The sequence below is a fragment of the Emys orbicularis genome, chromosome 24 (genome assembly GCF_028017835.1).
Source record: "Emys orbicularis isolate rEmyOrb1 chromosome 24, rEmyOrb1.hap1, whole genome shotgun sequence".
In the NCBI taxonomy this organism is placed as follows: Eukaryota; Metazoa; Chordata; order Testudines; family Emydidae; genus Emys; species Emys orbicularis.
The window spans coordinates 7,282,639-7,307,929 of NC_088706.1; the positions used below are offsets into that span (position 1 = coordinate 7,282,639).

General features: G+C 56.2%; 1 protein-coding gene across 1 annotated transcript; it reads left to right on the forward strand.

The window, feature by feature from the left end:
* On the forward strand, positions 1-23,424 carry ZNF414 (zinc finger protein 414). The gene is made up of 9 exons (XM_065422302.1): positions 1-82; positions 12,898-13,051; positions 15,057-15,167; positions 16,396-16,503; positions 18,536-18,641; positions 19,314-19,843; positions 20,893-20,943; positions 22,353-22,511; positions 23,343-23,424. Exons 1-9 carry the CDS (start codon positions 80-82, stop codon positions 23,417-23,419), a joined length of 1,299 nt encoding a protein of 432 aa, XP_065278374.1. The 5' UTR covers positions 1-79; the 3' UTR covers positions 23,420-23,424.
* Positions 23,425-25,291: the final 1,867 nt, after the last annotated feature.

Below are 25,291 nucleotides of genomic sequence, written 5' to 3' on the forward strand. Positions count from 1 at the left end.
GTCTCTTGCTGCTGCTCCGGGAGAATTTGGGATCTAAAGCCAGAACAAAAGCCCCTCCCCTGCAAGATCTGCCAGAGAAATGGTAGGTGGACTCGGCTAACCCAGGAGCAGCCTTTCGTGTGTGTGTGTGTGTTGGGGGGCAGCCCCCCCCCTTCTCCTTCCCACCTCCCTGGTCCTGGAAATAAATAAGCCCGGTACAACAGCGAGCCTGAAACTGACCAGAGGCAGCTGGGCTCTCTGCCTGTGAAATGAACCAGAAGGGGCTGAAAGTAAGTGAGGAGCTGGTTTAAGGGGGGGGGGGTTCCCCTCCTCACCCCCACAAAGAGAAAAGCAGGTCATGCTAAAAGAGGGGGGTAGCGTTACATATCCCCCCCCCCCTAAAATAATCCACCGCATTTGTGTTTTGCAAAGGGAGAAAATGTCACCTCATCTGCTAGGGTGGAGATGGGGGGGGGGGGGAGAGGGATTCAAGCCCCCGTGGGCGGTGGGGGCGGAGGGGTGCGGGCCGAGGGGGAGGGGGCACTCTAGGTGGCTTTATGTCCTTTGGTTACCATGCCTGGTTTTGGGGGGTCCTGGATTTGGATCCAGGACCCTCTAAACTAGCCCGCTGGCCAGCAGCTTCTGCACTCAGGGGAAAGGAAAACTGAAACTGGCTTTCAGCTGAGCCAGGCAGATGGCTCCTGGGGGGGTGGGGGAGTGGGACCATTGGACAGGGGCCCAGTCATTACATCCATTCTGCCCCTCTCCACCCCCCTGCCTTAAGGATGATTATGAGCAAACATGGTATAAGGAATTCACCCTGCCCATTGTACCCTCCCCCCCCCCCCCCATCTGTCACATGGACCTGGAGTGGCCCCTTTTTTCTTAACAGGAAGCTGCTTATTTCATGTTGATTTTTCTTTCCCCTTTTTATAATTCGTCTTTGTTCGTAAAGACACCCTCCCCTCCCCCCCCCCCTTGTAAACCTCAGTTTCTCTCCCCCACCCCTGATTGACTGCACATGTTAGCCGGCTCCTTGTCCCAGAACTGCCTGCACTGGCTTTGTTGTTATCCTAGGGTTGCTTGCAGATGCTCTGGGATGCTGCAGTTATTCAGAGGGCTCTGGGCGGCCTGAACTGGAGGTGGCTGTCCGGCAGTGCGCTGTGACAACGGGTGAGCTGTTGGATGTTGCACCGGTTTGGGCTGGTGCTGGCTGTTTGTAGGAAAAATGGGGGTTCAAGCCTTTGTTTTGGGGGGAGGGGGAGAATTCTCCCCCTCGCCCCCTATTGCTGTAACGTCATGTGTGTGTGGTGAAGTATGGACGCATAGGAAGGTCCTGCAAGCTGAAATAACTTCAAATGGGTCCTGCATGGAAGGAGGCTTCCTCTGCAGATCAATTTGCAGGCTAGCACATGGGCAAGAGATCACTGTCAGATGGGGTGGGGGGAGAGAGAGGCTCTTGGGAGACGGTTTCAGTGTGGTAGCCGTGTTAGTCTGTATCAGCAAAAACAACGAGGAATCCTTGTGGCACCTTAGAGACTAACGCATTTATTTGGGCATACATATTTTATTTATTTTTACATTATAATAAATATTTTACTTAATAACTTATTTATGCCCAAATAAATGTGTTCGTCTCTAAGGTGCCACAAGGATTCCTCATTGTTTTTTCTTGGGAGAAGGTGGTTTTACTGATGATGGTAGATCATATCATCTATTCTGTTTCCTAATGCCTGGTTATTTGATTTACATGACCAGGTGTGTGAATAGGCAGAGATTAGTGATGAAAGGCTCCAAACTAAGGCCTGGTCTATGATTAAAAATGATGCACTGTAGGTAGGTGGACCTAAGCCTGGTGTAGACACAGCGAGGTCAATGGCAGAAGAACTCTTCTGCCAATCTAGCTACTGCCTCTCGAAGAGGTAGATTAACTACATCGATGGAAAAACCCCTTCCGTCCATGTAGGAAGCATCTATGCCATGGTGCCGTAAGTTGTGCCACTGTAGCGTAGACCTGGCCTAAGTAAGGAAGGATTTGAAAGCAGCAGCATTTTCAGAAGGACTATTTTAAAAGGTTGCTTAGGGCAAGTCACTTGACTAGGGGCCATTAAAAGCTGGCATAGAAATGGTGAAAGCATCATAAAGTTAGGATCCTGACATGCAGCCCTCTCTGAAAATAATTAAGAGCAGGGGAAACGCTGTAATCCACCATCACAGCTGCATTTATTCCAGTGAATAGATCTTGAAATTAACACCCAGGTGTGATCATGGCTTGGTGCAAAGCAACTCTGTGTGTTCCTCTCACTAGCACAGGTTAGCTGCTTCATAAATAAGAGTGATCTCCACCGAGAATGTATTTAATCCCAAATGCAAAGTTCTTGTCTTTTCCCTTCATCATTTAAAAAAAAAAAAAAAAGAAAAAAAAAGAAAGGAAGAAATCTACGTTTAAGGCTGAAATAGTAATATTGCAAATAAGGAAAAACAAGTGTCATCTGGATCCATTACAAACTGTAGATTATGGCATTGAAGTTCATGGTCAGCCCCATGCGATAATACAAAACACACGTGTGGGAGGGGGGATGAGCGTGAGTCAAGGAGACTTTGGAAGAGAAATCTGAATTATCTCACTTTCATGCAATTTGAGCTCCGTCATCGTGTTCTTTTAACACAGTTATTTTTATTTAACATGTACGTAATTAACCCTGTGATCCCTGGTCTGCTTGTATCCATCAAGAAAGGACAAGGCTTAACTGAGACAAATTTATGCTTTCCAGATTGAGCAGGAAACATTGAGCAAGCAGTCACCAGAGCTGTGGGTTGAAAGCTCAGCAGAACGATCAGTGAAAAAGCCATTCTGCTGTCATAGCATTTATTTCCTGTATCTCTCGTCCCCCTTCTCTTTTATTATGTTTGTAGTGAGTGATCAGGAGTCCCTGGCTCCAAACCCTTTGTCTCTTATCTCTGCGTGTGACAATGTGTGTTTCAGAAATTGTATTAAACCTCTGGCTGCAGAGCAGGGTATAGATTCTCAAATAGGATTATTTGTTCCATTTATCCCGCTGCTGTGGATCCGTGAATGTCTTCTGTGTTAGCTGGTCTGAATGAGCCCTCGTGTTTGCACTGGGGAGCCGAGCTGTGGCCGTTAACAGACGTAGCAATGGGGACTTCTCTCCCTAGTTAGGGCTGCGTGGTTGCTGTGAACCCCTCCCCCACGGAACGTTGGTTTGGATTTTGTAAAGGACCGTGTTTTGGCTGCGTTTGCTTCCTGCAGTTATTCTACCGAGAGAGCTCACTAGTGAAAGTCTCTTGAGGGGGGAAATGGTGAATTTTTGCACAACCAAGCGGAATACTTGTATAAAGTGACTTTTGAATTAGCGCTCGGGGCTGGAATCCTGACTCTAACGGTGTGTCCACACGGCGACCCGAGGCGTGATTTCAGCATGGGTCGACGTACCTTACCTGCACTAGCACTGCTAAACGGAGCAGTGAAGATGCAGTGGCACGGGCTTCGGCGCAGGCGGGCTAGCAACGCGAGTGTGTACCCAGGCTCCCAGCATGCTGGTACGGCCCACGCTGAAGCCTGTGCCACCACATCTACATTGCGGTTTTTAACAGTGCTAGCTCAGGTATGTCTGCCCGAGCTGCTGTCTGCCTCTGATTGTGCTGCAGAGTTAAGGTTTGGAGGACAGAAATACACCAAGGAGTTATGGCCCTGATGCCCCTGGCTCCACATCTCGTGCAGTCACACCAGGGCAAGGTCCTGGTCTGATCTGGCGGCGGGCCGAGGACGCTCCCATTCTGATCTGATCACATGCTGCACCTGCTTTGCACTGAAGGCACCACAAGGAGCGGGGACCTGGAGAACTGGACTTGGGGAGTTTGCTGTTCTGTACCAGATGCTGAAATTGGGGCTAAACCACGGGGGAGATCAGGCCTAAAATTCTCTCTCGCCTTGCTCTGGCTCTCAAAACACGGTGGCCATTTGGGGATGAGCTGAAGCAGTGTCCAACGTGAGGAACTGGGATCTGAAAAATCTCCCTGTTTCAAACACCCTACTGCCGCTTCCCTTTCTTAACTCGGAACGTTTTGTGCCGAAAACTGGATTCTCCTCCCCCCCGCCCCCCACTACGCAGGCGCACGCTCGCTGCTTCCTGTAGGGCTTAGAAGATGCTCGTCCCCTGCCTGAGATCGAACCCCTGTAGAAAGGAGGCTGAATTGTTGTTGCCATAGCAACGAGTGGTGCTGCTCCCAATGGAGAAGCCTGACCTGGGGTGCTATAAATCAGCAGGGGAATCTGGGAAAATCTATGCCAAGTTATCTTCCCCTCCCCCGCCGCACCCCCACCCCAAATCAGCGGGGTTTTCTCCACTCCACTCCGCCAGGATTGTTCGATGTTTCACTGGGTTTTCTCCACTCCTCTGCCCTGTCGATGGCACGCAGGGCCATAAGGCTCCTGGAGCGCCGTTCAGAAATACCCCTGGCTTTCAAACGGAAGAAACATTGAGACTTGCTGGCCGCTCCCCTGCAAATAGGCCTCCAGCTCCGGAGCGGAGATCTAAGAACCTCGATGGCAGGAGTTCTCAACCTTTTCCTTTCTGAGGCCCCCTACCACCACCACCACCATGTGCTATAAAAACTCCACGGCCCACCCATGCCACAATAGCTGGTTTTCTGCATATAAAAGCCAGGGCCGGTGTTAGGGGGTAGCAAGCAGGGCAGTCGCCTGGGGCCCCACGCCACAGGGTCCCCCATGAAGCTACATTGCTCAGACTTCAGCTTCAGCCCCAAGTGGTGGGGCTCAGGGACCTGGGCTTCAGCCCCATGGGGGGCTTTGGCTTTCTGCCCTGGGCCCCAGTGAGTCTAATGCTGACCCTGCTTGGAGGCCCCCCTGAAACCTGCTCGAGGCCCCCTAGGGGCCCCCCGACTCCTGGTTGAGAACTACTGCTCTATGCAACTCGCTCCTATCCCCTCATCTCCAGCTCCTCCTGGGGCTGTCACTGGCATTGGGGTTGCAGCTGGACGCATGCAAACCTTTCCTCCGGCACCCGTGCAAAAGGTAACCGTTTGCTCAGTGCGTGCTGAGTTATGTGGCTGGACCGTTTGTGCTCGGCACCTGGAGGTTTACGCTAGAGCTGGTGGGAAACCTTTTAACGGAACAGTTTTCCTTTGAAATCCAGACGGTTTTGTGGGAGCTTGTTAATGAATCAAACGATACTAAAGAAACACTTTGATGCTATTAGGGTGACCAGATGTCCCGATTTTATAGGGGGGAGGCAGGCCCGGCTGCACGGACCGCTGGCGGGGGGGGCTCCTTGCACGGCCGGGACGGAGGGGGGAGACTGAGGCTCTGCCAGAGCCGCGGGGGATGCTCGGAGGAGGGAGAAGCGGCCGCGCGTCCCCCGCACCAGCAGCTGGCTGCAGAGACGCCACCGCTCCTAGATGTGGGGCGCAGGGTTGCAGCAGCACGGGGGGGGTTGCAATCCGCAGGCTGAGCGAGCTGACACCCCCAAGAGGAGAGGGGGCAGTGGGTAGGGTTATCATACGTCCGTATTTTCCGGATGTTTTTATATATTTAAAAAATCCTCCCGGACGGCAATTAACAACTAAAAAGCCGGACATGTCCGGGGAAATACGGACGTATGGTAACCCTACTTTCAGTGTGTCTGGTTCACACTACCCCAAGACTAGATATAGGATGTTTCAAGGACTGTGCCCATATGTTGTCCTGTCCCCTACCTCACCCCCTCCTGCTCCTTGTTTGTTCCACCTACCTGTTGTCTTATCTCTTAAATTGTAAACTCTTTGGGGGCAAGGACTGTCACTTATGTGGTCCTGTCCAGTGCCTAGCATAGTTGACTTTCAATGGGATTTAAGTCATAAGCCTCTTAAGTGCTCTTGGAAAACTTAACCCTTTACCCTAAGGCACATGCGCAAGTGGGGGCAGGGGGCAGAGCTAACGTTGTATGTACAGACTTAGCTCTGGCAGTCAGATGATTCAGTGATGCAGCCTTCGTGATCCCTCAGTGTAGATCTCTGTGGAATTCTCTACACGCTTTTAGATTACTTCTCGCTGGAGGTGATTGTTGGTCTTTGTTTCTTGCGTGTCCGTGGGACTCAGCCAAACCAGCCTTTGAGACAGTCCAGGGTGGACTGATCAGGTTGGGCTGAATGATTGACTTTCCCTAAGACTTGTCTGATATGCAGCATTTTTATTTTTTCTACCTCCGGGAGGTCATTTGAATGTTGGCACGTAGGGATTTTTTTGACCTGGTAGTTCTCACTTTTGTTGTTTTAAAAAATTACCCCTGCAGAGATTGTACAGAGATTGTGAGGTGGGGATTTCCAACAGAAACTGACAATAGCACATGCAGAGAGCCACAAGTTGATGCTATAGCTAATGGTACTTTATGTGTCTCTTTACTCTACCTTTCCAAAGGAGGAGATGCGCTGAAAAGCTCATGGCGTGCAAAGCGAACACCCGCTGGGGCCTCAGACCCCTACTGGGGGTTGGGGTGAAAATTCTTCGGCTGCCTGGGGAAAACCCCAGCCTAAGAGTGTAGAGAGCATAAAATTTCCAGCCCCTGTATGGGGTTGGGGGGAGGGGGGAGAGGGTTCTGATCCCTCAGGGTGGAGTGGGGGGGGAATGGCAGAGGCACTCTGAGCCTACCGAATCCCAATCGCCCCACTGAAAGATTTCCCCCTTTGCTTGTGTGTGGTGGTTGTAGCCTGCTCGGTTCCACTCGGGGTCAGTGGTTTGGTCCAGGGACCACCCAAAGCATCCTTGATAGATGTATAGCCCTGTGAGGTGCCCTACGTCTTACCATATGCCCTGTCTGTTCCCCTCTTTGGGATTTAAGGAAACAGTTGGAATGTGTCAGGGTCACTTCTGAGTAGTCCTCAGGCCCCTGCATCCCAGCTACTGCCAGCCAAACTAGCTAATAAGAGGCCTTCCTCTTACCACTAGGAAGGTAAGGGCATCCCACTGCTGCCACCAGTGGAACTGGAGTGCTGTGATCACTCACCTTTGTCCTTGGTACCACTTCTCAGGCAAGTGTTGTAGGCACCTGAGCTGCTGGGCCCTAAGGCCTTTGCACCTGATGGGTCTCAAATATCCATCTACCAACTGCACACGCCCCCCTACTGCACCACTGGCTCCCTGGCTCTGTCCTTACTCCTCCCTGACTGTCCTCCCAGAACCTTCCTTTTCTGGCCTCTAAGGAGGAGAAGTAAAAGAGCAGCAGCAGCAGCCTTCTTGTGCTGACCTCTGACTGCTCTGATGTAGTGGCAGCAAAATCCTCTAGACAAGCCCAGGGAGCTTCTGGCTTTAAAGGCACAGACTGGGCAGGTAGCATGAAACTATTGCTGATGGCTGCAAGAGGCCCCACAAACCAGAAAGCGAACAAGCTGAGCACCCTAACTCTATAAAACTGACATCTGGCCGAAGAGGAAGGCAAGGTGGCCTAGTAGATAGGCCACTGGACTGGGACTTGGGAGGTCCCAGTTCAGTTTCTGGCTCTGCCACTGGTTTTTCTGGTGTTCTGGAGCAAGTCACTTTGCCTTCCTATGCCTCAGTTTCCCCATCTGCAAAAGGGGGATAGTGATTTTTGTAAAGCACTTTGAGCTCTCTCGATGAAAAGAGCTAGAGAATAGCCAGATATGGTGGTGGTGGTGGTTGGTTTTTTTTGTTTTTTTTTAAATACAAACCCCAAAGTTAAGCAGCCAGCCTCGGATCAGTACATTTTTCAGCCCCAATCCTGCCAATGCTTAAAACCATGCTTAACTGCTTGTGGTGAACAGAAGGTGAAATGTCACCGAGCCATAGCCTGGAAGTATTTTCCTGCACTGTACCTGCAAATGGGAAGTTGCTGGGCATCCCACGGATGTCCTTTGCCTGGGTTCTTCCTCTTTGTCGCTTTTACTTTTCCACTGAAAAATCCATGAGGGGGAATCCGGCTGACCAAGACAGGAGGTCAGGGTGGTGCTTGGGCCACAAAGGTTAATGAACTTGCTGCAGCCCTTTGCCAGCAGGTGGGGGTGTTGTTAACTCAGGCAGCGGGGGGGGCGTGCTTTCCAAACCAGCAGTCCCAGGTTCAATCCCCGCTGCTGAGAACTCCCCAGTGCAGCTGGGTTTAGAAGCGACGTGGTTGGTTGGGGCAAGGTCCTTATCCCCTTCCATCCCTCGCTGGCCCGGTCTGCGATGCTTATCACTGTACTGTGCCTGCATCTGCTTGGGGAATCCCTAGCCCTGACCGACTCCATTGCAGCACGGCCAGGAGGAGAAACAGGCTCTTCTTTGTGTACCACAGAGCAGGCTCTGAAACTGTGCTGCCTCTGTACAAACCAGGACCAGCTTCTGCCCGCCATCAGCCTTGCTGATCAGCGGCGCCTTGTGGGGTCTGGTTCTGTGCAGTACCAGCTGCCCCAAGCACCGAGCTAAACACGGATGGTGCCACACTCACCGGTGGTTTGCAAGCGGCCTGGCAGTGAGGGATCCATCGGTGGCCCTTTGGAGAGGAGCGGTTAGGGTGCTAACCTGCTATTTGGGAGACCCAAGTTTAATTCCTCGCTCTGCCACAGGCTTCCTGTGTGACCATGGGCATGTCATCGGTAAAATGTCAAACCTCACTGGGTGCTGGGAGGAGAAACACATGAGATACTAGGGGGCTGTGGCGGGTATCCAGGGGATTTTGGCAGTAGGGAGCCTTGCACCTCTAGGTCATGGGTTCAGATCCTGCCCAGGGCAATAATGATCAAAAATCATTCATCTGACTACTGGTTTGCATGAAAATGAGTTTAATGGTCACAGGCCAGTTCCTCGTGGGACAGGTGTTCACAACTGGCGGGACAGGATCAAGGAGGCCATGGAGCGAAAGTGGTCAGGGCTGAGGGGTACTTGGCTGCATTCAGGCCTGGTACAGAGTAAACACCAGGCTCTCCTGGAAACAAGTTAGTGAGTTGCACCACGGCGCTGCCCTGCTCTTGATGTGCCGATGTGAACTAGAGCTACACGCCCGTGCCAAGGGAGGAAGCAGCCCCACTGGTCCAAGGACATCTGCCCAGGCAAACTAGGAATCCAGCTCCAGCATCCCACACTGTAGTGGTGGGCGCTGTGCCCAGAGCGGACTGGCCCAACGGTCTCCAGCTGTACCCGCCCTGTAGTTAGCAGCGTCGGCGTTAGATTTTCATCCCTGCATGAGAGTCTGAGCAAAGGGTGAGCTCTAGCACCTCCTTGTCCCCAAGCAGCTGGGCTGCCCTGAGCCCTCCATGGGGAGAGGTGGGGCATTGAGCCTACTGATGGAATGGCATGGAGTCCCCTACACACTGTCCTCTAACTCCCACCGCTGCCTCCCTGCGCAGGTGGGGGAACAGCCCAGTTCCTGACATGAGAGAGGCGTTCACAGCCTCGAGTTTCCAAGGCTCATGCATCCACTGGGCCGGGGCCGGACCTTCTGAGACCGATGTGGTTGATCTCAGCACCGTCCTGAAGGGCTGCTCGGCTCCGACAGCTTTGGGGAAATACAATTGGCAGCTTGGCCTCGTTTAGATGGTGAGCTGTACGCACGCTGTTCCCTGCCTCGGCTCCCATCTGTCTGAGCCTGGCAGCTGCCGCTCCCCAGCCCTTCATCCTCGCTGCAGCTAACGGAACTTAAAATGGCTTTTTCAAGATGGTCTGTTCCTAATAGGCTTAGGCTGGGACCCACATAGGGAAGGCCGATTTCCCTGGCGCTGTGGGGGAGAGAAAGATAAAGCAGGCTCCCACAATGCACTGCTCCGTCGTCAGCTGTCCTGGCAGGCAGATGACCAATCAAGCCAGTGTCTCCCGCATCTGACCCGCCTTCCTTGCCGTGGGGAGGTGAAGGGGTTTTTGCAGCTGATCTATGTACTCCTGGCAGGAGCTTAGCTGCAGATGCTGAGCTCGCTGATGTCTTCGATGCTGCATGTGGGGAAGACTTTGCAAAAACTGGCTGCTGGTGGGTGCGCGCCCCTGAGGCCAATACAATCTGTTGGAGCTTGCACTGTGGGTTTGGGTGCATGCACTGGCTGGGAGGAGCAGGCTATCCTACAAATGCAGGGTATCTTAAAAATGGCCTGTTGGGGGTGCTCTGCAGAAGATCTGGATCCTGAGAAAATGTGTAGGAGCTCAAAGACCTAGAACATCCCTGGGGGAAAAGCCCTCTTGCTTCCAGGCACACCCCACCTCTTAACTGCCAGAGGGTGGGAAAAACATCCTCATGGGCATATTATTCCCAAACTGTCCACTAGGGAGGTTCTTGCAACTTTGCATTGTCAGAGATGGGGGTACGGGCTAGATGCACAGACTATGGGTAGGTCTACGCAGCAAGGAAAAAACCCCAGCTGGCCCGTGCCAGCTGACTCAGGCTCGCTGGGCTGTTTCGTTGCTGTGTAGACTTCCGGGCTGGATCCCTTGCCGAATACACGGCGTTTCAACCCAGTGAGCTTTACGATGCGCTCTTGAGGTCCAGCCACAGAACAATGTCCAGTTTGTTTGTTTGACAAGACCTGTGGCCCAGTTTTGTGAGAGTCTCCTGGTTTTCAGGACTATCCTGGGCTCTGGCTAAGGCTGGCCAAGATCCTGGGTTTAGCTCGGCCGCCAGCATGCCTGGCCACCTGCTGCACTGAGAATCCTAGAAAAGCAGGGCTGGAAGAGGGGACCTTGAGAAATCATCAAATCCAGCCCCCTGCACTGAGGCAGGACCGAGTAAACCTAGACCAGTCCTGACAGGGGTTTGTCCAACCTGTCCTTAAAAACCTCCAGTGCCAGGGATTCCACAACCTCCCTTGGAAGCCTGTTCCAGAGCGTAACTACCCTAGGAGTTGGAAAGTTTTTCCCTAATATCTACCCTAGATCTCCCTGGCTGCAGATTAAGCCCATTGCTTCTTGTCCTGCCTTCAGTGGACATGGAGAACAACTGATCAACAGCCTCTTTTGTAACAGCCCTTAACATGTTTGAAGACTGTTATCATGTCCCCCCTTCAGTCTTCTTTTCTCAAGACTAAACATCGGAGTTTTTTAACCTTTCCACAGAGGTCAGGTTTTCTAAACATTTTATCGTTTTTGTTGTTCTCCTATGGACTCTCCGATTTGCCCACCTCTTTTCTAAAGTGGGGCACCCGGAACTGGACACCGTCCTCCCGCTGAGGCCTCACCAGTGCCGAGTAGGGTGGGACAGTTACCTCCTGTGTCTTAGATACAACACTCCTGTCAATACACCCCAGAATATTGGCCTTCTTCAAACCCGCATCACATAGTTTGACTCCTATTAAATTTGTGATCCACTGTAACCCCCCAGATCCTTTTCAGCGGTACGACCACCTAGCCAGCTATTCCCTACTTTGTAGTTGTGCGTTTGAGTCCCCCCCGGCACTTCCTACATAGAGTACTTTGCACTTGTCTTTATTGAATTTCATCTTGTTGAATTCAGACCAATGCTCCAATTTGTCACGGTCGTTTTGAATTCTAATCCTGCCCCCCAAAGTGCTGGCGACCCCTCCCAGCTTGTGACCTCTTCAGATTTAATAAGCATCCTCTCCGCTCCGTGATTCAAGTCACTAATGAAAATATTGAACGGTACCAGACCCAGGTCTGACCCCTGTGGGACCCCACTACAAACGCCCTCCCAGTTGGGCACTGATCACTACTCCTTGAGTGCGCTCTTTCAACCACCCGTTTGATAGTAATTCCTAGTGTGCTTATGAGAGCCTCATGTGGGACGGCCTTACTAAAATCAAGAGATCCCCCATCTGCAGCTTCCCCTCTATCCGCTGCAGCAGGAACGCTGTCAAAGGAGGACATTCGGTTGCTTTGACGTGATTTGTTCCTGACTGGTGCTGCCAGCCCACACCCTGGCCTGAGGGAGCAGTATAGGGTCACCAGATGTCCCGATTTTATAGGGCCAGTCCTGATTTTTAGGTCTTTTTCTTATATAGGCTCCTATTCTCCCCCCCCCCCCCCCGATTTTTCACATTTGCTGTCTGGTCACCCTAGAGCCGTACGGCCTCCACCTTCACAGTCCCTGCCACCTGCTCATGCCCAGAGCCTGACCCAGCTTTGTCGGGGCAGGTCCTTCACCAGGCCCTGCAGGAGCAGCAATTTCCCCCCCTCCCCGCCACCAGCCGTTCCCTCCAGCAGCTCCCCCTTCCTTTCCTTCCCCAGCACCGCTCTCTCCTGTCCACCCCAAGGGCCTTCTGCCCAGCCGCTGCCCCCCTCCAGCCCCGTTCCAGCCACGCTGGCCTCTCCTCGGTGGTGGGGAACGAGGGGCAGGGAAGAGTGACCGGAGAGGGAGAGCAGAAGGCTGGTGGGCTAGGACAATTCCCTAACATGCCTCCCCTTCCCTCTCGTATCTTCCCCATGAGCCCCTCCCCTCCTGTTTTTTTTCCCCTGTGGAAATCTGATGCTCCCATGGGTCCTGTGGCCACAGGTAGTGGTAAAGCTACCTCCTTGGCACCCACATGCCCCAGTAGCTGAGTAGCAGATAGGCGGAGGGAGGGGGCGGAATTGGTCACTGCTGTCTCGGCAGCTTTTCCCATGCCACACTCGGGAGGGGCAGGGCAGGGGAAACTAAACCATTTGAAGGAGCAACTGGTTTTGGGGCAGAGGAGACCCTGCCTTTTGGGGGCGGCCGGCCTGGGGTTCAGAGGATGTGGAGGGCTCCCAGTTCCGACAGGCCACGCTGCCACATGCAGCTTTGTATCCCTCACCAGACTCCTCAGCCCTGGGCCTTTTCAGCCTCTCCTCATACAGAACCTTTTCCCCTGCCCATCTCTGGGCCCGGCCCTGCCTGCTCTCCCCTGCTTGAGTCCGTCACAGCTGGCAGCTGGGGAGGGGAGGTGTCGGTCTTGCGCGTTCACGAGACCTCTCTGCGCACAGCTGACCTTGTCCCCTTGTGTCTGGTTTAGCATCACCAGGAGAAGAGCCCCTCGCCAGTGCCCGGCATTGCCCGCTCCGCCACGGCACTCGCTTACCACGAGCACTACGCCTCGCCCGGCCCCGTCAAGAGCAAAGCCCTGAAGACTGAGAAAGACGCGGCATTGCCCTCCTTCTCCTTGGGCGGTAAATACGTTTCCGCGGGAGCAGAAGTGTTGGTGGGAGATGGGGAGGGTGGATGCAGGTTGCAAGGCAGTTGGTATGAGAGGGAAGAGCCAGGGCAGTGTGCGCATGTGCAGGGCCGGCTCTAGGATTTTTGCCGCCCAAAGCAAAAACAATGTTGGCCACCCCCCCTGTTTTTTAATTACCCCCACCCCCGGCCCCGCCTCAACTCCACCCCTTCCCCCCCAGGCTCTCAAGCCTGGGAGGGAGGGGGAGCAGCGGCGCGCGGGATCTCCCCCTCCCTCCCTCCCAGGTTTGAGAGCCTGGGCGGGAGGGGGAGACTCCGAGTGGGCACGGCGCAGGCGCCGCTTCTCCTCCTCCCTCCCAGGCTCTCAAGTCTGGGAGAGAGGGGGAGCAGCGGCCCGCGAGCGGCAGCGGAGGTGAGCTAGGGCGGCCGGGGCACATTTTTAGGGGCGGCATTCTGGTGCCGGCCATGCCGCCCCTAAAAATGTGCCGCCCCAAGCACCAGCTTGTTTAGCTGGTGCCTAGAGCCGGCCCTGCGCATGTGGCAGGCTGCGGAGTCCATGAGTGGAAAGCCCCCGCTCACAGTAATGCAAAAGCTGACCCCGCTGCGTGGGTTTGCCCCACGAGGTTCTGGTCAGGGTGGTGTCAAACGTGGGCTATCGGGACCCACGTGCAGAATTCTCCTGCTGAAGCAGCTGAGCGCACCTCTAGGTCTCGGCCGTCACCTCCCACCTGTGTTAAGACAGCATGTCCCTCGTCAGGTTCCATAGAGGCCGTGAGCTAGACGAGCGCCAAGCTTTCTCCCTTCCAACCCCCGTCTTCCCATTCTGAAACCTTCCTGCTCCAATCTTTCAGGCTTGGACCGGGGGGCAGACAAGGTGATTTAATGGATCAGACTAAGACGGTGAAAAGATCCCTCCAGCATCTCTCTTGGAATTATGGGAGAACAGGGAAAGAAATGCTTTTCCCACTTGAAAAAATTTCCAACCCTGTTCAGACTAGCTGAATGTGGACCTACACCTCCCCGCCCGCCCCCATCCCAGGTCTGGACCGTGGCTAGCCCTGGTGGTGGTGAAGATCTAGTGCATCACCTTAGTTTTCGGGGTGGGGGTGGGGAAATCCATTTGGGTCGACGAAAATTCTGACTTCCAAAGTGCATCCTGCATGTGCTCTGTAGGAATCGTCCCTAGGCTAGAGACGCCCGTGTGTAGAGCTGTTCTGGGCCTGCCCTTCTTGGATCCAGCGGCTAACAAGCTCATTGCAAAGAATAGTTCTTTGCTGCAGAGCAAACGGAGCCTCAGAACTTCGTGCACGAGCTGGACATTGGCTTTTAAATGGCCTTGAGGCCTTGGTTCCTGCTGGCCTCCAAAGGTGGGAAGTGGAAGAGCTGGTTCTTTGCCCCCAGATGCCCTGTGGAGGGGCCTGGCTGTGGCTCCCTCCCAACGCAGCTCACAAACCTTTCCGAGGCGTTCAGGCTGAGAGCCTGCATCAGGAAGCCATGCCGCAATGTCGTAGGTCTGCGCTGCGGCCGGCCTGTGCCAGCTGACTCGGGCTAAGGGGCTGTTTAATTGCAGTGTCGACCTTCCCACCTTGCAGGGTCCTAGATCCAGCCTGAGGCCAAACATCTCCACCGCACTGAAACAGCCCCATAGCCCGAGCCCCCCACGCCCGAGTCGGCTGGCCCGGGCCAGCCGCGGGTTTTGAATGGCAAGGTAGACAAACCTAGATGCTTCCAATAAAAACCCAACACCCAGGTTCAGCTTGAAAAGGAATCCAAACGCTGAGAAACATGGCAGTGGCACCCAGCAATGGCCTTGTCGAAATACAGAACTCGGAGACCACCACGGCAGCTGAAATACCCCACTGTGCCGAACGCGCTCCTGTTCTGATGGCCTCCGCCTGGTATTGGCAAGAGCTTTGCTATGCCCTGGGCAACGCTACTCTTGACTGCAGCTCAGCCTCGCTCAGGTGGCCACGCTCGCGTCGTAATTCTGGATCTCTCCAGCAGGCTACAATGACCCGGCTGTGTCGGGCAGCCAGATGCACCCAACAGGAAGTGGAGGCAGCGGGGCTCAAGCTCAGGACCTGCGGCTCCCGAAGCGCAGACCCCTCCCAGGTGAGCTCAGGGAGTAGCAGTGTCTGGGGGGCCGGGGGGGGGGCGGGGTAGAACTGTGATCCCCGCAGGTCCACTCTCTTCCAGCAGAGGGCACCGCTCCAGGTATATTCAGGGGCACAACTGTTCATCCGTTTTCTTTAGGGAGACTAATTCGAACTTGTCCCTTAAATGTTAACCTGGGATTCTTACTAGAGAAGGGGGAGGAGTTTGGGTTCAGGCCAGATTCCTTTACTGTATTCCTGGGCTAATCAGCTAAACTCTTCCTGTTCGCCCTGAGAACTGTCCCGGCGAGAAGACCCAGAGGGGCGGCGCCGGAGGAGGTGGCAAGGGAAACCAGTGGCTACCTGGAGCAGGGGAGAGAGACCAGGCAGTGGCAGGAGAGAGGCAGAGGTGGGAAGAAGGGGGGGGGGGGGGGGGAAGGGACGTGATGGGATATTTCTAAGGGAGAACTGAAGCTTTGGACCCTTCGTCTCTGGTCCAAGCAGGGCCCAGGCCGACAGGGACTGGAAACTGTTGCCATCTGACCACTCAGCAGCCTGTATGCAGGGGCGGCTCCAGGCAACAGCGCACCAAGCACGTGCCTGGGGCGGCAAGCCGCGGGGGGCGGCCTGCCGGTCGCTGTGAGGGCGGCAGTCAGGCAGCCTTCGGCGGCGCGCCTGCGGGAGATCCGCTGGTCCCGCGGTTTCGGCGGCAATTCGGCGGCGGGTACGCCAAAGGCGTGAGACCGGCGGACCTCCCGCAGGCATGCCGCTGAAGGCTGCCTCACTGCCGTGCTTGGGGCGGCAAAATACATAGAGCTGTCCCTGCCTGTATGACATGAGTTCGGTGGGTCTCATCAGGGACACAAATCACCATCGCGCTCCGTGTGAATTGGCCCCGTTGGTTGCTCATCTCAGCAGAGAGCCCCAGCCTGAATGAGCCATTGGGGATCCCACCAGGTCAGGGGTGAGGTATGCTGTGGGGGGAGCAAACGGCCATTGCCACCATCTGTACCCCTTTCCTGGGTGAACCCGCTATGTTTCACATCTGCAGGGTCTCTGGCCCAGAGGCAGCCTGCCATGTTCTCATGGGTGGGTGACGTGCGTCATGCCCAAGCCAGCTAATTCTGATGCCAGCAGGGAAGGACCAGCGAGGCCGTGCCCTCGTTCTGGGGAGGAGGGAGGACATGAAGGCAGGGAAGCTGTTGGGGCTTGGGAGAGAAATGACTCCGGTGGCTCTCTCCTTCCAGGGAAGCACTACCCGTGCTCCAGCTACGGCTGCAAGCTGGCCTTCCACAGCATGCAGGAGCTTATGGATCACATGAGAGTCCACTACAGACCCACCCAGTCCCTGGAGGGTAAGGCCTGGCTTGCATATCGTCCCAGCGGGGTGCTAGGAGAAGGGGGCCTTGCTGCCGAGAGGTGGGGTGTCAGGACACCACATGCTAGGGCAGGCTGGATGCCCGAGATGAGGAGGCCTCGTTATCCCTTCCCAGTGCTTCCTCTGGGGCATCAACCCGGCTGTTCTACAGCGTCGGTTTGCTGTTGATGGCTGAGCAGCTCGTGAAGAGACTCCAGCCTGTGGGTTGCGTGTGAGCATTTGTTGGAGCGGTGATTGTCCACTGAAGTCACATGGTATTGCTACCCACTGATTGGGTAGGGAGAGTGCAAACTCGTCGAGTGACAACGGCCGGGGTTACGGGGGCTTGGCCCCGGCACAGGTGCTGGACTCTCCCAGGAGCTCAGTGCTCAGTTGCTCCAACAAGGAACAACGGGAGACGCTGGGTACTCTGGCCGTAACTTTTTATAGCAGTATGTGGGCATGGGAGCTCGTAGCTATAAAACCCCCACCCCAGACAGTGTGAACCGGCACTCGCCCAGCCAAGTGTTCGCAAACAGCAGCTCCCCGATCCCAAACGCTCAGCCCACTGGCTCTGATTGTACAAACGCTCACCAATGGGTTCCTGCTGCTTGGGAGCTAGATCCAATCTGCCCCTTGGCTGTCCGAGGAGAAGCTAATTCATTCACTTCCCCACCCCCAGGTTCTCTTCCGAAGCCCCTCCCCGCACCCCCTCATCTTATTAGCCACTTGCTGCCCAGCCGCCGCGCTGGTAAACTGTCCAATTGATCTGGGGGGGGGGTTGTTTTTTTGTTTTGGGGTTTTTTTTGGGGGGGGAGAGGGGTGTTGAAATTTCCCTTGCTGTGATAACAAGGTCCCCTGCCCTCCCTGGCAAATACAGTAACTCCTCGCTTAACGTTGTAGTTCTGTTCCTGAAACATGCAACTTTAAGTGAAACTATGTTAAGCGAATCCAATTTCCGCATAAGAATTAATGTGAATAGGGGGAGTTAGGTTCCAGGGAAAAAATTTTATCAAACAAAAGACTATATTATAGAGTGTGTGTGTGTGTACGCACACAGTATAAGTTTTAAAGAGTTTTAATACTGTACACAGCAATGATGACTGTGAAGCTTGGTTGAGGTGATGGAGTCAGAGGGTGGGATATTTCCCAGGGAATGCCTTGCTGCTAAATGATGAACTAGCACTTGGCTGAGCCCTCAAGGGTTAACACATTGTTGTTAATGTAGCCTCACACTCTACAAGGCAGCACGAATGAAGGGAGGGGAGACAGCATGGCAGACAGAGACACACACACCCTGTGTGAGAGACAGAGAGATGCGCATTGCCCCTTTAAGTACACTGACCCCACTCTAAGTACATTGCCTTTTTAAGTAGATCAGCAAGCTCCCTCCATCCTGAGCCCTGTCGTGTCCCCCCCCCCCCTATGGAAGATGGGTTAAGCAGGGGGCAGGAGCAGGGGGGAGGGGGACACCCTGACATTAGCCTCCCTCTTCCCCCTCCTCCCCCTCCACACAGCAAGCAGGAAGCTCCCGGGAGCAGCTCCAAGGCAGAGGGCAGGAACAGCACATGGCAGTGGGGGGAGGGACAGCTGAACTGCCAGCAATTGCTAGCCTGCTGGGCGGCTGCTGCACAGGGAACTTAAGGGAGCGGGGAGCTGATAGGGGGGCTGCCAGCCCACCCTGGTTCCAAGCCCCCACCAGCTAGTTCCAACGGGCTGCTCTTCCTGCAAGCAGTGGACAAAGCAGGCGGCTGCCAAACGACGTTATAAGGGAGCATTGCACAACTTTAAACGAGCATGTTCTCTGATTGATCAGCGACGTAACAACGTTAACCGGAACGACGTTAAGTGCGGAGTTCCTGTAGAGGTTCCGAGTGTGTTTACAGCGGTGTGCGTGTCGAAGGGGCTGGGCTCCCTAACCATTGCGTAGCTGGTTATAAAGAATCCCCTTGATATAAGCTGAGAATGTTGTGTCTAGGGTGGACCTGACTGTGGGTGTCTCACTGACCCCTCTGCCCTTCTTCTGCCAGGTAAAATATTCCACTGCCCCACCCAGGGCTGCACGGACACTTTCCCCAGCATGCAGGACCTGGTGGCTCACATGAAGGTGCACTACAAGCCAAACCGCTACTTCAAGTAAGTCCCCCTCTTTGGGTCACAGAAATAAGGCCCCTTCTTCCCCTCCCTCACCGACCCCTCTCACTGGTCCCAGCTCGTCCAGAGCCCCCAGATCTCCTAGGCAGGGCACTGCGCCCGCCAGGCTATTCACCAGGGCACTGGCGTCACTGTGCCAAGCAATGGGGCTCTCTCCTGGGGAACCGCTCCGTGCTGTCCCTCTGCTTGTGGCGGGGCCCTTGTGGGATCCAATGGGCCAGTTCTTCTCCCTCCTCGGTGTTGGCTTTGTCCTCTGGGCTCTAGAGTCCCGCAGCCCAACGGGACCCGCCTCCGAGGGTCAGGGTCTGGGCAGCCGCTGCCTGTTCCGCTCCTGCCGGCCGCAGCGTGACTGCCAAGGTGGCAGCGCCTCTGGCCGCACAACCTGGGCAGTGCAGCAGGGGGTGACAGCTGACCAGAGAGGGGCATGCGGCCGCACCACTGGCTCCAGTTTCGGGGGAAGGGTCGGGTCAAAAAATGGCTCAACCTTCGTGGGGTCTGGTGGGTTTGGGCCCAGACCTGTACTCCGGCCATGTGCCTGGGATGGCTCCTTTCTCCATGAGAGAGATTTCCTGGTCCGCTTGGCTGAGCCTGCAGGCCGGCGGCTTCCCCTTGGGCCGGGCCGTTGCAGACTCGCCCTCTCCTGTCGCTCCCCAGGTGTGAGAACTGCCTGCTGCGCTTTCGGACCCACCGCTCCCTCTTCAAGCACCTGCACGTCTGCTCCGACAGCGCCAGCAGCCCGGCGCCGGCGCCGAAAGCCGAGAGGCCCACCCCACCTGCTACCTCCGGTCTGGAGAAGGACCCCCCGGCCAAGCCACTGGAGGGGCTGCCCAAACTCCAGAGCGTCATCCGGCACATGGAGAAAGAAGCCATCCTCCCCAGCATGGACGCTGTCTCCACCGCCGTGCCAGCCTCACTCCCGACTAGTCTCCACGGCTCCCTGGAGTCCATGCCCCTGGTCTCTCCGGCTTCTCACCCGTTCCCTCTGCTGGAGCCCTCGCTCTTCGGGCCGTCGTCCTTAACCCGGTTCTCGGGCCAGCCTCACTCCTCGGTGCCGGCGCCTTTCCTGTCCTACATGCACCCCTCTCCCTACAGCCTACCTCAGGCTTCGGTTCAGCATCGCCTCAGGCCGTACTTGCCCAGCCAAGGCCTCCCCGTCTCCAACGCTGTGTGGAAGAAAAGTCAAGGTGAGAACACAGGGCCAGCAGGTAAATCTGTCGTCTTCAGCTGGGAATCCCCCAGGCTACAGCAAACCTCCTTCCAGGCTCGCCCCAGACCGCTGCTGCGAGAACCCACAGGCGGGCGGGGAGGCACTTCCGGCCGAGGACGCTACCCACCAGCTGCCCTGTCTTCCCCTTGCCACCCTGAGAACCAGAGAGATCCCATTTGCGCAAGCTCCCAGATTCCCTCTGTCCCGGGCTCCATGGGGTGGGTTCCAGTGGCCATTTCTCCGTCCCCTCGTCCCAACATCTCGCCCCCCACAGACAAGCTGCTCCATGGGGAAACTTGAGAGCAAGGCCCACGTCTCTCCTGGAGGGCTCCCCGGACGTGGGGCGTGAGGCACGATCCCATTTGTCCTGCTCTGTTTGCCAAGGCCTGGGGGTGTATTGGGCTGAATCTTCCCCTGGCTCCACCAGCCTCCACGGAGATACTACGCCAGCGGAGAATTCACCTCTCGTTCTGTAACCGAGGCCGTGACGCCTCCCTGGCCTGTTCCTCCCTCGCTCCCTCCCACCAGCCTGTGGCCGCCGTGCTCGGCTGGTGAGCCCCGCTCCCTTTCCCGTCATGGCCGTCGTCGGCCTGCGCTGGGGACCCCTTCGGCGCAGGAGCTGGCGGGAGGAGGCGCCCCGGCGACAGGCTATTGTGACTGTTGCCCAGCTAACGCCCTGGCAAACCTGCGGATGGTGTGGGCACCGGGACGTGTTCCTGGCTCTCATTTGCTCCAGTGTGAAAGTCACTCCCTGTGCTTAAAAAAAAATCGCCCTTCAGCTCCCCCCGCCCCCCCACACCCAGTCTCTGTCCCGCTTCCACCCCCTGGAACTGTCCGTGGAGTCCTGCGGGGGCAGCGCCTGGAGTGATGCCCCCTGGTCCTGTCAGCCTTGTTCTGAAAAGCCAGTGGCAGCTGCAGCTGGACACAGCTGGCATCCGAGCCAGGGCCTCTTGGTCGCGTCCCTTCCCCCCCAGCCAAGGGAGGGGAAGGCCTAATGCTTGTCTCGCCCCTCGATTCCCTTCGCAGGTGTGTGCGTCGGCCCACGCCTCCCATGCTTTGGCTCAGGTGTGACTTCAGGTTAGTCCGGCACCTCTCGGCTTTGGGCTGCTCTCTGGTCACTGGGTGGTGCTGCTGTGTGGTGAGGGGGTGACCTGCCCTGGGAACTGGGGAACCCAAGGAGAGTGGGAGGAGGGCTTGAATTAGCCATGTCACACAGGACAGCAAGGGGCTCTTAGTCCTTGGAAGGCCCAAGGGCACCACCCAGGGGGCAAAACAACCACAATACCTGTGGTTGAGTGGCTTAGTCCAATAACCGTTCATTCCCTCTGAAGCACCTGGCATTGGCCACTGTTGGAAGACAGGCTACTGGGGGAGATGGCCCAGTGTTCTGACCCAGTCTGGCCGTTCTGGTGTTCCAACCTGCAGCCCTATGCCCTGATTGCCTGCAAGCTAAGCAGCATCAAGACTGCTCAGTCACTGGATGGAGACCTCCGAGCTCCTCGATAAGGGACATAATACGGAGGCCTGGTATTAAACTGCTGACCTATCTCTAGCTGAGAAGGGAGGGTGCTGCCTGCCCTGGGCGGGGGGAATTGATTTGGTGGTGAGAGGCAGTTGTCCGGGATTGACAGCTGCTGTGGTGTCTTGATGGACAAGACTTCTTGTTTAAACCCAACCCTGGGCGGGGCTGGCTTTGTTACCCTCAGCCCGACGCTGTGTGCCGTGGTGCTAGTGTGTGTCTGTGGGGTGCTGGCCCTGATATCTGGGGAGGGATAGTGGCCCTGCAGTTTCTGGGGGCTCTGACCATTTTGCTCCCCTCCACTCTGTATAGAGCAGGGATGATCTCGGACGCCTGGCAGCTCTTGGAAGCAGTGTCAGCCTGGCCTGTCCCTGTTGGACCCCATGCCAAACCTGGGAGGCGTGGGAAATCAGCTGTTCTACTGTGAAACCAGGGAGGCTTGGATTGCCCCAGCCGAGTCAAGCGTGTGGTAGCGAAGGCTTTGGGCAGGGGAATGACCTGCCCTTTGGGGCGTAAACTGGAACAGCTGCTGGCCCAGCCCCCTGTTCCTCTTCTGTGTTAGGGGCGTTACAGTAGCAGCGAGAGGCACCAGAGACCCAGGCCACCCTGCCGGGTGCTGCCCAGAGAGAGACAGTCCCTGCCCCAAAGCGCGCACCGTCTCAAGAGACAAGACAGACCAAGGGCGGGAGGGGACCAGCTGGTCAGCGGCAGAACTGGGAATAGAACCCAGGCGTCCTGAATCGCAGTCCAATGTACCATGCTGCCTGCCTTGGCCTTTGGATCTCCCATTCCCACGGCCATCAGCTGCTGGGTGTGTTTCAGGGGGCGTGGCCCAGGTGCTGCCATTGTGGTGGTGAACAGCTGCGCATGCCTCTCGGGGGAGGGGGGGGGAAGGGGCTGGCCGTGCGATTGCTATCCCCGGGCACTAGCAAGTCAACGCACACGCTTTCCGCCCCCTGTGCTGCAGGCCACTCCTCCAACAGCCGCATCGTGTGGGAGCACACGCGAGGGCGCTACACCTGCATGCAGTGCCCGTTCTCCAGCGCCTCGCGGGAAGAGATGACGCTGCACATTGAGGATCAGCACAAGAATCCACCCCTGCCCGGCCGGCTGGATGGAGAGATGGGTGCGCTGCAGTCGGGGGAGCTGGGGGACGGGAATCTGCCCTGCTTGCTGGTGGGAGGAGCTGATCGGGGGATCCTGAGCCCCAGAATTCAGCCCAGATTCCTTTGCAAGACAAGTGTTCCTGTAGTGGGAGTGGGTCATAGCCCAGCTTCCCAAAGTCAGCGCTGTCAGGCTCTGGGGAAGGGTGTGGAGTTTGCCTCTCCTGGCTGGAGAAGCAGGGAGCCTGGCTTGGGGAGGTTCGGGGGGGGAGGAAAATGTGTCTCTGACTTATCTAGGGAGGGGACGCTGCCCCAATGCACAGGGACCAGAGAGATGTAGACCCTGCTAAAGCTGCCCGAGAAATGCCCCCTGATGTTAACTGCTTCCCTACTTGTCTCGGAGCTGCACCAACTCCATCCTCCCCCTTGGCTGGGAAACCTGCCCCTTGCCCGGCTGTCCTGGCTGAAGTGCTCCCAGAGGGGCCAGCTGCACCCAGAACAACGGGCTGGTTCTACCAAACTGCAATGACCTTGGACTTATCATTAGGCTTCAGAGTCAGTCGAGGTGCCTGGAGCAGATAACGGCCTGGGCCTTTCTGCAAGCTCCCGAAGGCAGCTGTATTGGACCCGACCAGGTTTTCTTGGTCACCAGCTGGGCTAGAAGCTCGCCTTCTACACCAACACAATGGCCTCCGCTGAGCTGCAACCGCGGAGCGGAAAGCCAGAGCGCTGGCCCCACGCAAGCTAGGCGGCCATGCACCCAGTGCCCCACTTCGCCACAGCCTCTCGAGCAGCCACCCGGGAGCTGGCGGATTTCTTAGCGCTGATGGTTCTCCCTTGTGCTTCTCTTGCAGACTTCGGCGTCGGCCTCGCCTCCTTCCACTCAAAGCTCCCGCCGGAGATGGAGAACTCCCTGTACTCGCAGCTCTGATGCTCCCGCTGAGCCAGGGGTGGGGAAGGAGGTGTGCATGGGAATGCCGTAGGAACGGGTGTACGTAAAAGCCAGTGCTGCAGCAGGAACCTACCCCCCCCCTCCCCTCTTCTTCCCATGCTGTGTTTGCACCCCTCCCCTCCCCCCTAGCCATGCCACTGACTTCAAGCTGTGCAAAGAGTTGGGGCAGGGAGAGGCTTTTTCTTAGGGTTTTTTTTTTTTTTAACTTTAATTTAAGTCCTGGAAGCTTGTGTGTGTCTCCCCCCTGCTCCAGATCTTCTTGCTTCAGGCACAAGGGTTCTCTGTAGAGCCTGGTAGAGTTGCTCAGGAGTTAGTGGACTTCTTCGCGGGGATGAGGTCGCTAAGAAATAAATGGGAATTGGACAGAAGGGTCTCCGTCTGCTCTGTGTCGTGCTGCCTTGGGCATGGCCTCTTCCCGGGCGGGGAGCAGGCGGCTGAGCGGCAGGGCTCTAAGCGCGGGCTGTAGCCGGGTAAAAGACCGGTGTGAGTTTCCCTTGGGGGATAGAGCTGGATGCAGGAACCCTGCATGGGGAGGGCTCTACGGGAGTGGGGCTGGCTAGGCAGAAGCCTCAGGGCAGGATAATTGATTTTTAAGAGGGTAAGGGCGAGCACTGTGCCAGGAGGATGGGGACAAGGCCAACCTCCAGGATTCTGCTTTTTGGGGAGCAGGAAGCTAACCGCATCAAGCTAGGCCTAGGGAGCTGGCCAGAGCAGGATCGCTGGGTTCCGCTGGCAGCGCCTGCAGGCTGGGACCTGCTGTGCAAACACCCAGCCCCTCTTTGCCCTTTCGCGCTTACGCTCTAAGAAAACCAGGCAGAGTGCGCTGTGTCTCACAGCAGGGGAGACAGAGGCAGAGAGCGGGTGGGTCCCGTTTTCAAAAGGGCTCCCGCGAGCTGTACCGCATGGTGTGTGTGAAACAGGCCCCCTCAGTCTGTACCTTCCTGGGGTCTGAGCCTCGCTAGAAATCTGACCCTCAAGGACTTGCCCCAAGCTACAGCTGTAGCACCAGGGCGTAGACGTTTCCAGCAGCAACAGGTTTTGTTCTGTTGACTGGTTAATCCAGCTCTCAGGGACAGGAGAGCAAGGGCGCCAGAAGACTTCTGCTGAGCCAGCTGTATCTGCCCGAGGCGGGGAGGCGAACCTGGCTACGGGGTGCAGGGAGTGGAATCGAGCAGGATCAAGTGTAACCCTAGGCCCAAGAGAAGGGGAAATTCCCTCCACTCCTGCTGCAAGTGGGTCATGGCCCGAACGGTACCGAAGCGCTGCCTTTGCCTTGCAAGCGAGGGTCACTGACGGTAGCGGGAGCCAAACCTGTCAAGAGGCGAGAGGGGGTTTTTGCTCAGTAAAACCACTTCAGCCTGGCCAGGTTAAAATCTTCCCTTGTTGACGGGGGACTTGTGATCTCCTGGCAGCCTGGTTTAAGAAAACCTAAGCTGATACCCACCTACCTCTTCTCACGCCAGCCAGAGGCTGTTTCAATCTCACATGGAGGGGGGTACAGAAGATAGAGAAGCTATTTTTAAACACTGCCCTACACAACCTGCAGCTGTTTGGCCTCACCTGTTGATGAGTTGGATTGAAGTGGTGCCCACAGGCCCCACGCAGGAGCAGGATGACCCCTCCTCCCCCCCATGCGAGGTGTGCTACATGCACTCCAGGAAGGGACAGGGCTTGGTCCACGGATCTTACAATCAAGACCAGAAGGAGGCAGAAGAAGGCGGCAGTTACTCTCTGCCAGCCTTGTTTACCACCCACCCCCAGTGCTGCAGTAGCAGCCTGGAAGCAGCCATGGTGCTAGGTTCACCATTCATAAGAATGGCCTGACTGGGTCAGACGAATGGTCCATCCAGC

What these genes read in the sequence shown, in the direction of transcription:
- ZNF414 (XM_065422302.1), top strand. An exon ending in GAAGCGCAGACCCCTCCCAG is followed by an intron (nt 15,168 to 16,395) that starts GTGAGCTCAGGG and finishes CTCTCCTTCCAG; the next exon opens with GGAAGCACTACCCGTGCTCC. An exon ending in ACCCACCCAGTCCCTGGAGG is followed by an intron (nt 16,504 to 18,535) that starts GTAAGGCCTGGC and finishes TTCTTCTGCCAG; the next exon opens with GTAAAATATTCCACTGCCCC.